Genomic DNA, 15,284 nt, shown 5'->3' with positions numbered 1-15,284 from the left:
TCAACACGTACAAAAGCTGGATGAACTCAGCAGGTCAGGCAGCATCCATTGAAATGAGCAGTCAACGTTTCCATAATACAGAAATTCATAGATAAAGATTTTTTTCACAACTTAGCTCAGCCTTATTATAGAGAGTTTATAGTTTGGGCTTTCATTTACTGTATTGTAACAAAAGATTTTGCAGGAACATGTATTGAAGTGCAAGTGCTTTCAATCTTAGTGAAAAGCATCAAAGAGCATGTGATAATAAGGAAAAAAGAATACTTATGTGATTTTTTTTTGTTTACTTCCTCAGATAATGCTGAAGAGGTTTTGACTATAGAAGAGGCTGCAATAATAATGATGGCAAAGGAAAGGATTTTTGGAGGTGCTTCTACTCTAACTGTCAATGACCAGGATGATCTTGATGGATTTAAAGTATTTTACAAAGTGGAATAGTTACGTCTTGTCTGATTCTACCACAGTAAGTTTGAATGACTCTGGTATACAGTAGGTTTAACAGAGTGAAAATCAGCCAACAGCATTTGTACAACTCCTCAAAGATTCAAAGTACGTTTATTATCAAAGTATGTATGCAACATACAACCCTGAAATTTGTCTTCCTGAGCTTAAAATTTCCCCATGTAGATTGAACTTCAATCTTGAGTTGGAAATTTTTGAAAGATGTGGATAATTTAAGGTAAGTGGCTGTATTGCTGGAATAAAGCAAGGTTGTAGATCAAATATTGTCATGGGGCATACTGGTAAATTGAGGAATACTTGCATATAAACCAGACAACCCAGGTTCAGGAAGTTATTACCTCTCAATCATCAGGCTCTTGAACCAGTGGTTCATGCATCTTCACCTGCTCCATCACTATGGGCTCACTTTCACCAACTCAGGAAGGTTTTTTACTCAGAGAGTGGTTGATGCGTGGAATGCACTGCCTGAGTCAGTGGTGGAGGTAGAAACACTAGTGAAATTTAAGAGACTACTAGACAGGTATATGGAGGAATTTAAGGTGGAGGGTTATATGGGAGGCAGGGTTTAAGGGTCGGCACAACATTGTGGGCTGAAGGGCCTGTACTGTGTTGTATTGTTCTATGTTCTAACTCTTCATCTCATGTTCTCAATATTTATTGCTTTTTTTCTCTTTTGAATTTACACAACTTGTTGCCATTTGCACATTGATTGTCCACCCTGTTGGGGACAGTCTTCCATTGATTCTATTATGGTTCTTGGATTTACTAAGTATGCCCACAAGGAAACAAATCTCAGGGTTTTATTTGGTGACATTTCTGTGCTATAATAAATTTACTTTGTCTGATATTTTATCAAGTTTCATAGTGCTTTCCAGCTATTACAGAGATGAGTCAGGTTGGGGAGAGAACAAAATGGAGTCAGTTGGAAAAGGGTGGCGTATTGCAACACCCATCATCCTAATTAAATGGTTAGCAGTGTTGGATTCTGATGTTTTTGATCCAAGGTTCTTTCAGAAAGAGGCATAAAATCTGTGTTTTATGAATATTTTATGAAGTGCTAGTAGAGCAAAGAGAATTGGAAACGGGAAGAAGCAGTGGAAAGCAAGATGATGGTGGTCCAACTTGTTCACCCTTTCTTGTATTCCAGATAAGCAAACATTCCATTTAAATTTGTAGATAAGAGTTAACCAATTATATAGCCCCTATTCAAATAATGTGATACCAAGATGCTTCCAAAGAGTAGACAAACTGTAACCACTAAGGGACACACTGAACAATTGCATATATATACTGTGACCACTAGGAAACATATTAAACATCTATTTTGACACAAAATATCAACCAGCTATAAAAATTAAGCTGCTAAAAATATAACTATACAGTCTAATCCAGCAGTGGCTTGAGATAAGAAAAAAGAAAGCTGTTCCATTTGCCATTCCAGTACGTGATTTTTGGAGGAGGGCAACCTGCCCATAAACATTTCAGTGAAATAATTTTACCAGCATTTTCTTTCCAACATAGTTACGCAAAGCAAATGATGGTAGCTAGCCAATTTGTTTTTGATGGTACAGATCATTGGAGAAATGATTATAAGGCACCAAGAAAACTTTCTGTATCACTTTGAACATCATAAAGACCCACTGGAAGCAGTGGTATACTATAAGAAAGATGACCTTGACTTTGGACATCTGGCCATTGCCCGCTGGCATCCACACTTAGCTGATGATTTAGTCCATTTTGAAGAATATTTAGAGGAACGCTGAAAGTTGCAAAGATACAAGATGTAACAAGGGTTAGGTACTCCAGTGTACATCACTATGACTGGCTTAGTAATACAGTCATTCATTAAAATTGGTGCGTACTGAAGGACGTAGCTGTTGGACCTGTTCTACAACAAGTGATGAAATAACAAGAATCTGGTACTCATTGCCACCAATGTCTCTGTTGTAAATATATCTGTCCATTATAACTTTGGTAGGAATAACTACAACATATGGTCTGTGAAGACAAAGTTCTACCTTCACACCAAAGACACCTTTACCATGTTCTATAGCACCAAGACTGTGATCATCCAACGGGCAGCTTGTGAGAGGAATGATGATTCGGACGTGCTGGAGGGATCTGACTGAGAAGGCCCTTCCCACCATCAACTAGGCAAGGTCTTGGTGCCTTTTGGTGAGGATTGACAATGAAACAGTATTGGTCTGGACAGTCTGCTGAGGAAACCACCTCACTGTGTCCATTGAGTCCTTCTCCTGTAGTATTTGCAGGATGTTCCATGCTGACCACTGCCTGTTGGACGTATGGTTAAAGGTGAAGAACTTTCCCAAGAAGGTAGTGTGGCAGTGTCCAGCTGACTGGGATGTTTCGCGGCTAAAGAACCATGTTTCACAAAACCTCAGCATGTAGTGGTATTGGTGCCCACATACTTAGGTTCCATACACAACCTGTTACAGCCACACACAAAAGTGGTCATCAAGATGAGGGTGATATTTGGGACATTTTTGCCCCCAGTTCCAGGAACTTGCATCATAACCCGTCTAACCCACACCATCTTGTACCCCTAGGTGAACAGCCAGTTGGCCTGGGTGGTTTCCAAGCTGGAGGAGCAGGGGTCAGGCCACACCTGCACCTAATATAGCAGTCTGAGAGCACTTCCCATCTAATGACAAGGTTCTTACCAGTTATTGAGAATCCAGCCAGTTCTTGTTGCATGCCTCGTCCCATCCAAACCAGCACTTCCAGGTAATTGGAGTTGACAACATCCTTACCACATGAGGATGAGCTCCAAGTTTGTTCTGTCAATCTTGTGAGTCTCTGGTATAATCTACGAATCCTCCACATGGATGAGCACTGTTACATGTTTTCCAGAATGGAAACCATTATATCCAAATAAAAACAGTCCTCAAACCAAAGTCAAAGATTCAAAGTGTTCACATTTGAACGATACATAAGTGACAGACACCTTTTAAAATTATTTTATTATTTCAGAATTGTTGAAAAAAGTGTGTCTATTTTCAATACCATGCAGTATCTATAACCTGTTCTAAAACAAATTTGTAAGAATTTACATAAACTATCTTAGGCACTAAACATTACTCATAGACAAAATACTGGAGGTGCTGGAAATCTGAAATATTAATAAAAGTAATGGAAATGCTCTTCAGATCAGGCAGCATCTGTGGATTTAAAAAAAAGGCTAATGGCTAATGATCTTTCATCAGAACTAGGCAGAGTTAGAAATGAAGCAAATTTTGTAGTTTTGTTACAAAGAATGAGGAGAGAGGGAGAAACAACAAAAAAGGAGCCTGTGTAATTGGGTGGAGACAGGTGGTGATGCCAACTGAAAGAGGGTGCCTGTTGTAAACTGCAAGAGGAGCTTCTGTTCTTTGAGCTGGAAGAGACATGCCTGAGAGTCTTGTATACTATTGCTGAGGTGAAAGCCATATTGGAACCATTGGAGTGAAAGGTGACACAGCAGTCACAACTGATGCAATAGAGACATAGAAACACATTCCTTGCCGGAAACAGATTGAGAGGAAATCTAGTCAAATTGACTGTGGGAGTCCTTGAAGTTGTATTCAGATCTAAGTAACTTGACTTCAAAACTTTCTAATGAAGCTCAGTGTAAGCTTGGGAAACCATTTTCCAACATCACATAGGAGCTTCCAGGAATTAATACTGAACAACAATTTCATATAATCAGCCATTGCAGTTGGGTATCTCACATTTCTGGTATTCAGTATTTTCCCCTCCCTCCTCCGATATTTCAGATTTCATTCATCTGCTCCTAGTTAAACCTCTCCAAGATGTACTTTTGCCATCCTCTCTCTATGTGCACCATTACATTTATGCCCTTCAACCTCTCTTTGGTTTCCACCCTATGACTAAGCTTGCCTTTCCTTCTAGCAACCCTTCTCCCTCTCTGAAAATTTAAACTTACTTCCTAGTTCAGATAAAAGTTAATTGACCTGAAACATTAATCCTGTTTAGCATTCCATAGATGTTTCCTGGCCTGCTGAGATCTTCCATCGTTTTCTGTTTTTATTACACATTATCCACTGTACAGGGAATAATACAGGCTGCATCGTTTACAATGTCCTGCAATAGTGAGGATAAGTGCACTACAAGAATTTCCCAAAACATGTATGATAATAAATCTGCAGTGTTGACTTACAATCATAAATTAGTATTTTTCAGATCAAGTATATAAAATTATTTAATGGATCTCTATTCATCAACATGGAAAACTGCAATAATAAATTTCTATTCATAAATTTTTTGGCAGTTCATGTAGGAATACCCTGGAGATTTTAGTCCCAGAAATAGAGCCCAAAGTATCTCTCTATACGTTCCTCTCCCAGGCACAAATCTGAAATAATTATTAATTATGTTTGAGAAGAAACATGATTTATAGTTTCAGCAGTTTACTGTGCAGCGCAGTTGAGAAGAAATATGTAGTGTGTATAGAAGGATTGCATTTGTTAACGTGTGTAGCTCTTCAAGTAAATAACTGCTATCTGTATAACTTGTTCTGTTTAATTTCATAGATATTCTTGGGCAAGGTGTATCAATATTTGTACCTCATATCCTGTCTACTCTTCGAGTCATAATTTTTAATAACTTGTTGATGTATAAAGTTGTGCACATAAAATTTGTGCAGGAAGATTGGTGCAATAAGTTTTTGCAGTGCATGAAGACTATGGTAATTAAATTAGTGTGGGATGTTTTCATTTACAAAACTTGAAAGCATGATGTTGGATCCCACAGAATGCCAGCTCATTCTCCATATTTTCTTCCCTTAAGTACCAATCCAGTTCTCTTTTTCCACCACCCATTCCAGTTGGGAGTTTCGGATCAAAATGTTTTCTCATGTTATTCTGGGTCTTTAGCTTTATATCAATGACAATAATTCAGTGTTAAAACTAGATCCTTTATTATTTTGAATATCTTTATCAAGTCATTGGAGCATTTTGGCATTCTAGTCCATGGATGTAACTGGACCCCAAAAATAATTGGCACATTAAGGAAAAAGATTGGGGATCTTGGATGTCTGTTATCACTGCCATCCTGATAAATATGGCATCTGGGCTAAATCTTTAGCTGCAGATCTAACCTTCCAGACTATGATTTTAAGATTTTACTCCACACAGAAAAAAGGATGGGCTAACTAAATCGGGGCTGACTCTGTATTTCAGAGCTGTGAAATTAGTGTCTGAAACTTTTTTCTGCCTTCTGTTTACAGATGATGATAATTCTGGGAAATTATATTAACTGAGTGCATAGATTTGGAAATTATGGTAGAAACCTAATGAAATTATGTTGTGCAACTTTAAATACAGCATATTAAAGCTGTCGAATGCTGAAGATAAAAGATCTCAGCATCCCTCCCTCTCCACCCTGTAACACTGGGTGGCCTAGAAAATTGGCACACAATGATCAGCAGAAAATTTTACTGAATTTTTCGGCCACAGATTTCCCTCTTTGGGAACAAACATAGCAGTGAAGAGACCAAAATCTTCCCAATACAGTTATATTGCTTTACAGGTAACACTGGTGGTATATTGAAAGGAAGTCTCATACAGACAGCACAGGCTGAGTATATGTTCAGATCCTTAATTTGTCCAGAGTTGGTAAAACAATGGATAGAAAACTGATTAAGGTAGCATTTTTTGAATTTGCTCCCAGACATATAGCACCTATTTAAACTGGCTTTCTTGTTAAAATTAAAATATTGGTTCATTTATATCTTTCTTGAAATAGCACTGCACTTCCATTGTCATGTTCTCAAACTGTTATGAATGGATAAAGTGCCTACGGTCAGTGCCACTTTTTGAGTGTTTCCATTTTCTCCACGGTATGAACGGATCTGAACACGTTTTTTGTTGTTTCTATTTTTAATATTAACAAAGGAATTGACATAATTATTGAGGTTTTCTTAACTTACATAAAAATAACAGTAAAGGGAATTTTTGGCTCAATGGTTCTATGCTAGTAATAGTTTTGTTTATAACTAGAATTATCCATTTGAATCACTCTTTTTCTATTTGCTTTTATATATTTCCTTTTTAATTAGGTAAGCAGTTATGTATCAAATATTTGTCCATTAATAGCTGTTTTTAAGAAAATAATCATCTCTTTAAAGACTTTTTAATACCTCATCAAAGTCTCCCTCTACCCCCTTTAATCATCTGCTGAGATTGTGTCCCTCATTAGTAATTCACCAAACACTAGAGATAACTCTGCTGTCGTTTTCCAAGAAAATACATTGTAAGTCTTTTTTCAGAACTATAACTTTTAAATGTTGTTATTGTTTTACTTCATCTTTGATGCACATTTCATGATACATTGGCATGGAATTTTCTACAAATTGTTAGAAAGTAAAAAGTTATACCCATCATGTCTACTTACTAAACATACCTAGTGAATTGGTGTGAATTCAAAGTTTGTTCTCACAAAACTATGGCTTTTCCCTCTTTAAAATTAATTTGTGTAGATTTGGCACAATTATTAAAAACACAACAAATCTGTTTTCTTCTCCTCCAGCTCATTATATACACTTTAGCGTTTCAGAAATGTACCACCTACTGCATCAGTGTCATACTCATCCTCTTTCATACTTGCACTTTTTGTGTCCACCCTGATAAACTCTGTCAGGTAAACAACCATTTCTGCAGACCTATGGGTAATGTGTGGCTTGATGCCTACTAGACACTTAAAAGTGTACCAAAGCCATTTTACTTCTGTACCCAGCAGCCAGACACTATCATTCCACTACTCTTGGGTAGACTTTTGGCATGTTCCCAAAGTAACGGACTATGACACTAAGCTACTGACCTATCCAATTTCTTCCAAATAACACTGACAGTCAATGAGGAATACTGAAACTTTGCTGATTCATGGAAGTTTGATGGATGGTTAATACTGGAAGTTTGGTAAGTAAATAAAACACCTACAGAATGAGTAACTTTCCTCTGATCACACAAGGTTCAGTAATATTGAAGTTTTGCAGAAAAAAATGCTGACAATTTTGTTGTGATTCCATTGTATCTTTTGATTCTTCTTTCAATCTGCGAACTGCTGGTGTTCTAAAGTCTAGTGCTGTTGGATAATAATTCTTGAGTAGCTTAATTCATTCTGGTTTAAAACATCAGTATTCTGGGATTCTGGGCAGATTCACACTACAGTGCTGACAGAAGGGTCTGAGAGGTTCAGTTGCCCACTTATGTCAGTAGGATGGTATTGCTGTAAAATAAGAAAGAGAGAGGAATTAGAACCAGTCTTCCACAAGGACACGGAAGAATCAGCATGCCCTTCATCCTAGATGTCTAATGGTCATTGCTCAATAACTCTACCACACATAGGCTGAATTTGTCAAGATTAACTTTATTTATTGTTGTAGGAAAATGGGAATTTCAGGTGAGGTTAAATTAGCATTCAGGTGCGCTCATGAATGGTGAAGTAGAGGTTGCACATCAGTCAGGCACTATATGAGAAAATCTGTAGATGGTGGAAATCCAAGGCAACATACACAAAATGTTGGAGGAACTCAGCAGGCCAGGCGGCATCTAGTGTATGGAAAACAGTAAACAGTCAATATTTCAGGCTGAGACCCTTTATCGGGAGTCCTTCCAGCATTTTGTGTGTGTTGCTCGGTCAGGCACTATATCTTGGCTTGGTGCTTGCTTAAACAGGAGAGTTACAAAACTAGAACCAGTTTCAAGTTCAGTTCTTGTTAGTACTTTCTTGATGAACTGTGGGTATCAGTTAGTCAGCTTCCTGCAGGTAAAAGATTTATTTTGATAAAAATTGTTCAGCTAACCAGCCAGCAGTTTATACTTCGGGGGAGAGAAGCAGGTGCTGCTTCAAAGCCTACCAGAAATCTTATCTTTTGGGATGAGCTTCCAGCAATCCCTTTAAGGATTGCTGATTAGGTGTCTCACAACCTGGGGAAATGAGCTTGTCACCAGCCATTCATGTTCTCCTAAAAAGTTGTAATTGATTGTAACTCTTTTAAAAGCTTCCTGAAGAGACAACTCTCAGAGTTTATATTCTGATCTACCTCTATAACATAGAAAACTGTTATAGTGCCAGCATTTTCATAACTACTACAAAACTACACTTATCTACTGCACTAACTACACAAAGCTAATCAAGTCTGATATTTTTGACAAGTCAATATTTCATTGTCACTGATCGAGGGTGAGAAGATGGGGTCATGATTGTGCTTTAGGAACAATCTGCAACCTAGATTGTTGCAGATTGTTCCAGAAATCTGCAAACTGTTCCAGAAAGTGGAGCTTTTCAAGTGCTGTCACAGTGTAAATAAGTAACACTGAACAACATTAACTCCAATCAGTACATGTTGTCACTAAACTTGCTACTACTAATTATTTAGTGAAGTAAATGTATTGAAAAGAAGAACAGAAAGATTTTTTTCTTTTTCTCTGTGGAAGTTCCTAGGTCATATGCTCCAATATCAGAGCCCAATGCTTACATTTTCAGCCCCAGCTCCTTCCATAAAACAAGGTACAATCTTATCCACAAATGTTTTTAATTTGTAATCTACAGAAACTAGAACATACTCAGTTGAAGTTATAAAAAGATGCTAATTGCTATGTTAACTCCCATTTACTAAAGGCTGAAGATCCTCTATGTCATTATTGAGGTAATAAGCCTTTGCAATAAGATGATACATCACCCAAATAAACATGTTCAGTTCAATCTATTCTTATTTCTCACTGCATTTGTTTTAAGCATCTATATTTTACACATTGTTAGGAATATGGCTAGTAAAGTTATATTTTATTCATGAATGGTTTTTGCTTTAATAATAATAAATTCATTTTTCTTGTCATATCATGGTAGATAAGTGTGCTCACCTGCATTTAGAATAATATCTTAATTTAAAAATACAAATTACAAAACTGGTATCTATTAAATTAAAACTTGTCTTATGAAGTTTTTGACTGATAATACAAATCAGTCAGAGCCAATAGAAGATTCAGTTGCTGTGTTACACAAGTGAGCACCTAATGATTTTCATAACCTCATTAGAAATGTGAATCAGAATCTGTGGCATCAGTATTTTTCTTTGATTAAAGCAAGAACTATAACCCCTTTACAAATAATACAGTTACTTATGATCTAGTGAGGTCACTATTTTCCATGCACCCTTATCATGCAAAATTCATCAAACAATAACATTTAAAAACAATCAAATTATATTTTCATGAATATGGATTTTATCAAGCTTAGCTTTCTGGCCTTTGCATTAATCCTAGACAGCCAGGCTAAAATGAAGAAGCAATTTCTCAAGATCCATATTCATTATTACTTGAGTAGTCAAGTTTCTAATCTAAAGAAGAAGCAGGAAGAAGCATCACTGTTCCATCTGAAAGCAGGAGGGAAAATACATTTTCTTGTACAACAACAGATTAAATAACTGCAATACATACAAAGGTTCTTTTGAGGAATGCCACAATGGCTGGGAAATGACAGTTGGCAGGCATATCGCAGAATGGAGCAGAACATACTGTATGAAGTTAGCAACTTTGGAGTTCATTAAAGATGGAATTATTCAGTGCATATCAAAGAACAGGAAAGCACATAAAATCAGACTGACAGACAAGACACATCAGTTTGCATTCTATTTTATTTAGAAAGTAAAATGCTGTTCAATAAAAAATGTACATTAAAATTCTCAAAACAAGATCTGGAAGGATTAGAGCACAATGTACAATTAAGGGGAATGGGAAAGGAATTCATCATGCAGTTTTTCTGAAATGTCATCTTGTCTGACTTTGTGAAGATCAGAACACTGTAGAAACAAAATTATTTTAAGGTGCCACTGATGAAATGACGCAAATAAAACGTGCTTCTAAGTGAGAAGGCAGACAAGACAATGACAGAAGACGAGGCGTAGCCATACCTTTGAAATAAAAATGCCTACTAAGCTATGCTTTTTTTTTTTAAAAGGGAAGGGAAAGATCCTAACAAATGAGAAATTTTCCTAAATAGAGGCAATGGGAGTAAGCCGCATTCAAGGAGAAGGGTTCTAACCATTCAGATTAAAGGAATTAAAGACTAATTTCAAAGTAATGCCCTCGGGAAATGCAGGGATAAATAGTTGAAGCAATATTTTTTAACTGGATTTTAAATTATCATTGACGTGATAGTCAAGAATAATCCAACTGTGTAATAAAGATGTTATTCACTTCACAGTTGGCTTAGGAAAGTTAGATCAGCAAGATTAAAATATCGGCAAACCAAACCCCAGAGAGAGTAAACATGAATATGTTCATCCAAGATTGAATATTGTATATGATACCCTCTGGCCTTGTTACTCAGTTATAAGGAGAAAACATGAGTTCATTTGGCAATATGCCAAAACTCTCTAATATATTTTTCCTGTTGATATTAAATCCTGTTTATATTATTAAGTGCCCAGAGTAATTCTCAGATCTGAAATATGCTAACAGTCCTTGTGGACAGAAAAAGGCATTGTACTGTGTCAGCATAATCACTAATAGAAATTCTGACTTTAGAAATTTAACTTTATCATTCATGTTACTCTTATTATTCAAGCAATGTTTCCTGGCTTCCTAGGCATGTCCTGCTGATTTTTAAAATTTGTGCATCATTAGTTAGCTACTTTTTTAGTGCTACTCAACTATCATGACTAAGGTTACAGAGCCAGTCTCTAATAGTATACCTATTTAAAGTTTTCAGCTACAATCATGGTTCCAGGAGCTGTGACTTGGATATAATTTATTGGCTTTACATTGATTCTTTTATAGGGAAACAAGGATATTAAACAAAAACTTTAGTGAAAATAAACACTTAAAAGAACACTGCTAAATTACAATAGAACCACAAAAAGGCTGAATGGCTAAAATGGTTTAATGGTGTTATTATGTAGATGATCACTGTAATGAAAAGTGGGAAATGCCTATGTCTCTAAACAGGTGTGTTAATATATTCTCAGATATCTTGTGTCAGGGCTGGGCATTTCTGCTGTTTTGTAGGCCTGTTGCTAATGGTAGAGAAGACTCATTCTGCTCTTTCTATTGGGGAAATTTCAACCTAAAAGTATCTCTGTATCCAGCTTAATTTCTGCAAATTAAATAATTTGGCAGGCCAAACCCATGTTTAATATAGCTGAACTTGATTTTGTGATGAGGTGACTGATTTAGTATGAGTGTACAAACAGAATTCCAGCTGTCCTATACAATATATTCTTTGTGATGGTTTTGATCCATCTTGTAAGAAAACAAGTTTATTAAGGGTTCCAGTTTCTATTTTTATACTGTGAGCACTAAAACTAGCAAAATTCTCCCTTTCTCCCCCACATATGTAATATTCATTTTAAACAGTAATATTTCTGTATGGGACTATAGCCAGGATCATAAATCAATTACTAAATACATGAAAAATATCTAAAAAGAGGAAGTGGAAAATGCCAAGATAAAGGACTTTAGTTGCTGAAAATGTGTGACAATTATGTATCATTGATGACCTTGCAGTAAGAAGTCAAGATAAAGATGAATTTCAAGAAGAGCTTGAAAAAATTGGTCAAGAAAAAGATGAAATCTAAAAGGAAGAACAAGTGTCTGCAGAGAGAAAGACAAAGTCAAAACATCATTACATCATCACAGTCAACAAATATATCATAAAAAGGTCATGTCAGTGATTTAATTTAGAAATTTCATCCTCATCATCACCATCATCAAAAAGCAGCAGAAAGAACATGATCCTTGGAAATGGTGAGGGATGATTCTTTGGAATGATAAAGAACATGATTTGGAGGAAGTATATAAAATATCAATGCTTAGAAATGGTAGAAGACATGAAGCTGAGGAATGATGAAATCCATGGATCTTGGCAATGAACCTAGACTCCTGTGGCAGTTGTGAGATTTAACTGAAGGTTATGTTCATCATGAATGGATCAGCAATAAGCATAGGGAATTTTCTTTAGAACAGAGCTCAAGACCAGGGCAACTAACAATGGTAATGAGAGCAAGAACAAGTGTCAGACATAAACATTCAAGGATGTTATCAACACTTTTGGAGTTCTCCCACATTATTCCTTTGCCCAGTGTTAAGGATGTAATGCAGCTGTTTCACATGGGCATGTGGTGATGTGGATATGTAATAGTACTGAATGAGCTTTGGGCTAATGGACTCATGGTATGGTGAAAGGAGTCCCAGATCCTCTTACCGTGTCTTTGGAAGACCTACGTCTCTTGAAGCTGGAGGTCAGTGTTGAAGTGAGCGATCTAAAAGGTGTTGCTTTCTTTTTAGGGTCAGGCTCTGCGCTACCACTTTTTCTATCCTAGAACAGATATATTTGATGTTATTGACTTTTTTTGTTGATAATAGTTATTTATAATCTACCTTTGTCTAATATTTGTAGTGGCAAGAAGAAATCAAGTAGATGTACACTACAGATAATTTGCTTGGCAAACCTCTGTGGCAACCTGGCCCAAGAAAGGCAGTTCCAACAAACTGACAGGAAAAGGATGAGAATAATCACTTTGAGGGTCCCACATTGTTAACTGGCAAAGGAGGGCCTAACTGTCAAGCAGCAATAATGGTAAATCAAAGGAAAAATCTCACCACAAGCTGAGATTTGTGAAAGAGCAGTGAATCTAATGAACGTGACTCAGATCTTGAAGATGAGAATGCATGAACCTTCGTGTATGTAGTGCACTAGTCACTAATACACTAGTGTTTTTGTATGATTTACAAAATAATTTATAAAAGTTAAAAAAAATCTAAAATTTATTTCAATCTAGAATAAACTTAAAGCAAAATAAGTAATATCTAAACATTTCTGTTAAAATACTAGGTATAATTTTCATATCCAGTTCAACAATGTCTGTTCTTTTAAAAACTTTGTCTCTTTTGTTGCCATGAATGACACATTATTTTGAGCCAAGACAAACAGACTCTTTCATTGAAAAACTCATGATCCAAACTGATTCCTCCTTTGATGTCCTGAAGAGTGGAGTCCTTTTCAAAGAATGCAGAAGGATGCATTTAATAAACATGACTGAAGGAGCCTATAGGCTCCAGTTCATCTATATAAGACCGAGGTGTCAGCAGTCACTACTTCCTGTGTGGAGACCAGACTCTTCATTAACATTGATCCATTATTAGTTGAAATATTGATTCAAACCAAAACAAACATAAACAAGAACTTTTTAATCTCGAGTTTTGAACTACGGAATCCAGAGTACAATGAAGCACACCAATATAGATGATGTCAGACAGGTTTAGAAGCAAAGCTGAATCCATCTAAATTCAGGAAGACTTGGGGAGAGAGACAAATGCTGGAAAACAGACGTGGATTGACAGACAGTCAGGATGCTAAAACAGCAACATAAGAGAAAAGTAATTTTGGAAAAAAACACTTACAAAAGAACCTTGTGTAAAATGGGTTTCTATCACCATGGATGAAAGACAATTATACAAATGTGAAAAATGTAGTTTACATTTTAAGGTATGATCTCTTCAACGATAAAGAAAAACAGGAAACAGTCTTTTTGTTATCCCACTGTTTCTTTAATTTCCTCATTTGTTAGATCAATGGCAGGATGGTAATCCTGTGTGATAGAAGAGTCACAGAAACAATTAAAAAACAGATCATGACACCTTCATATCGTCCACATTCATGTTGGTCCCGCTTCTACTGACAGTATCCAAGGTTGTAATGTGAAACAACCAAGTTGGAAGTTGCACAGAACAATATAAGCAATGAATATGTTCATATGAAATTCTTTTGACTACTATTTTAATTAGGTATAGAATATTTTATCATAAATGTGCTAATATTAATTATTAAACCACCAAACATAGAAATCTGAAACAAATGCAGTATGTCAACATATTGATTACTAGTATTGTATCAGGCAATTTAGACAATATTCCCTTAATCCCATTGCTCTTTTTTGTGTCTGGACTAACTCAATGAAAATTTGATGGATCACCTAGTTGTCCATCAAACTAGGATCAAACTTGTCCACCTAAGATGTTTATCTAAATATCTAATACTGCCCTGCATTGAAGTCAGGTGTGCCATCTAATAAAAAAGGATGATATTTATTTCTTTGTCCATGAGCTAATGGAGTTCAGTCCAAGTATGATTTGAAAACTGGACTTCCAGGCACTTAAAACAGTGTAGCAAATATAAGCCCACCTGAGTGAAAACAGTTGTATAATTCAAAAGTGTTTAATATAATTTTCTAAAAATATCTGCCCATACTGTTGACTTTGTTATTTCTGTTTGCACAATGCAACAGTTCATTTCACAACTTGAGATAAATAATCATTTTTCATTTAGGATTTAAAAATTTCCTCACATTCTCCTTTCATTGGTTAATATAAATAACAGCTCATGTGGATCAGACTATTCCTGGTGCTTTTTAGATTATGTAAAATTTATGGATACATATAGCACATTTTGTACTAGTCATATTTTGTTTAATAAACAATAAATATGTGCAGTGCTCAGCTGATTAAGCTGCATCAGTGCAGATTCTTACATATCCACACGTCAGACACTTGCTCCTTCTAGAGCCTCTCCTGACTTGCTGCATTTTTCTGTTGAAATTATCTCAGCATCTGCAGTTTTTTTGGAAAAAAAATCAGAATCAGAATTAGGTTTAATATTACTGGCACATGTCATGAAATTTGTTGCTTTTCAGCAGCATTACATTGTGATACATAACAATAAAAATCTATAAATTACAATAAGAAGCACATATTAAAAAATTAGTGCAAAAGGAAAGGAAAATAACTCAGATGGTATTTATGGAT

At 35.9% G+C, this 15,284-nt stretch overlaps 1 protein-coding gene across 4 annotated transcripts in view; it reads right to left on the bottom strand.

The window, feature by feature from the left end:
- Positions 1-3,424: 3,424 nt before the first annotated feature.
- grin1a (glutamate receptor, ionotropic, N-methyl D-aspartate 1a) overlaps positions 3,425-15,284 on the bottom strand; it is a 101,660-nt gene continuing 89,800 nt past the window's right edge. For 2 of the 4 annotated variants that reach the window (XM_073052165.1, XM_073052166.1), the window contains 2 exons: positions 12,685-12,798; positions 3,425-7,707 (listed from right to left, as the gene is read on the bottom strand). In XM_073052165.1, the coding sequence (XP_072908266.1) occupies positions 7,639-7,707; positions 12,685-12,798 (183 nt within the window). In that variant the 3' untranslated portion in view covers positions 3,425-7,638. The remainder of the gene's footprint in view (positions 7,708-12,684; positions 12,799-15,284) is intronic. The other 2 variants (XM_073052167.1, XM_073052168.1) reach the window with 1 other exon arrangement.

The sequence above is a fragment of the Hemitrygon akajei genome, chromosome 7 (genome assembly GCF_048418815.1).
Source record: "Hemitrygon akajei chromosome 7, sHemAka1.3, whole genome shotgun sequence".
NCBI lineage: Eukaryota > Metazoa > Chordata > Chondrichthyes > Myliobatiformes > Dasyatidae > Hemitrygon > Hemitrygon akajei.
This window is presented reverse-complemented; position numbering and strand designations above follow the sequence as displayed.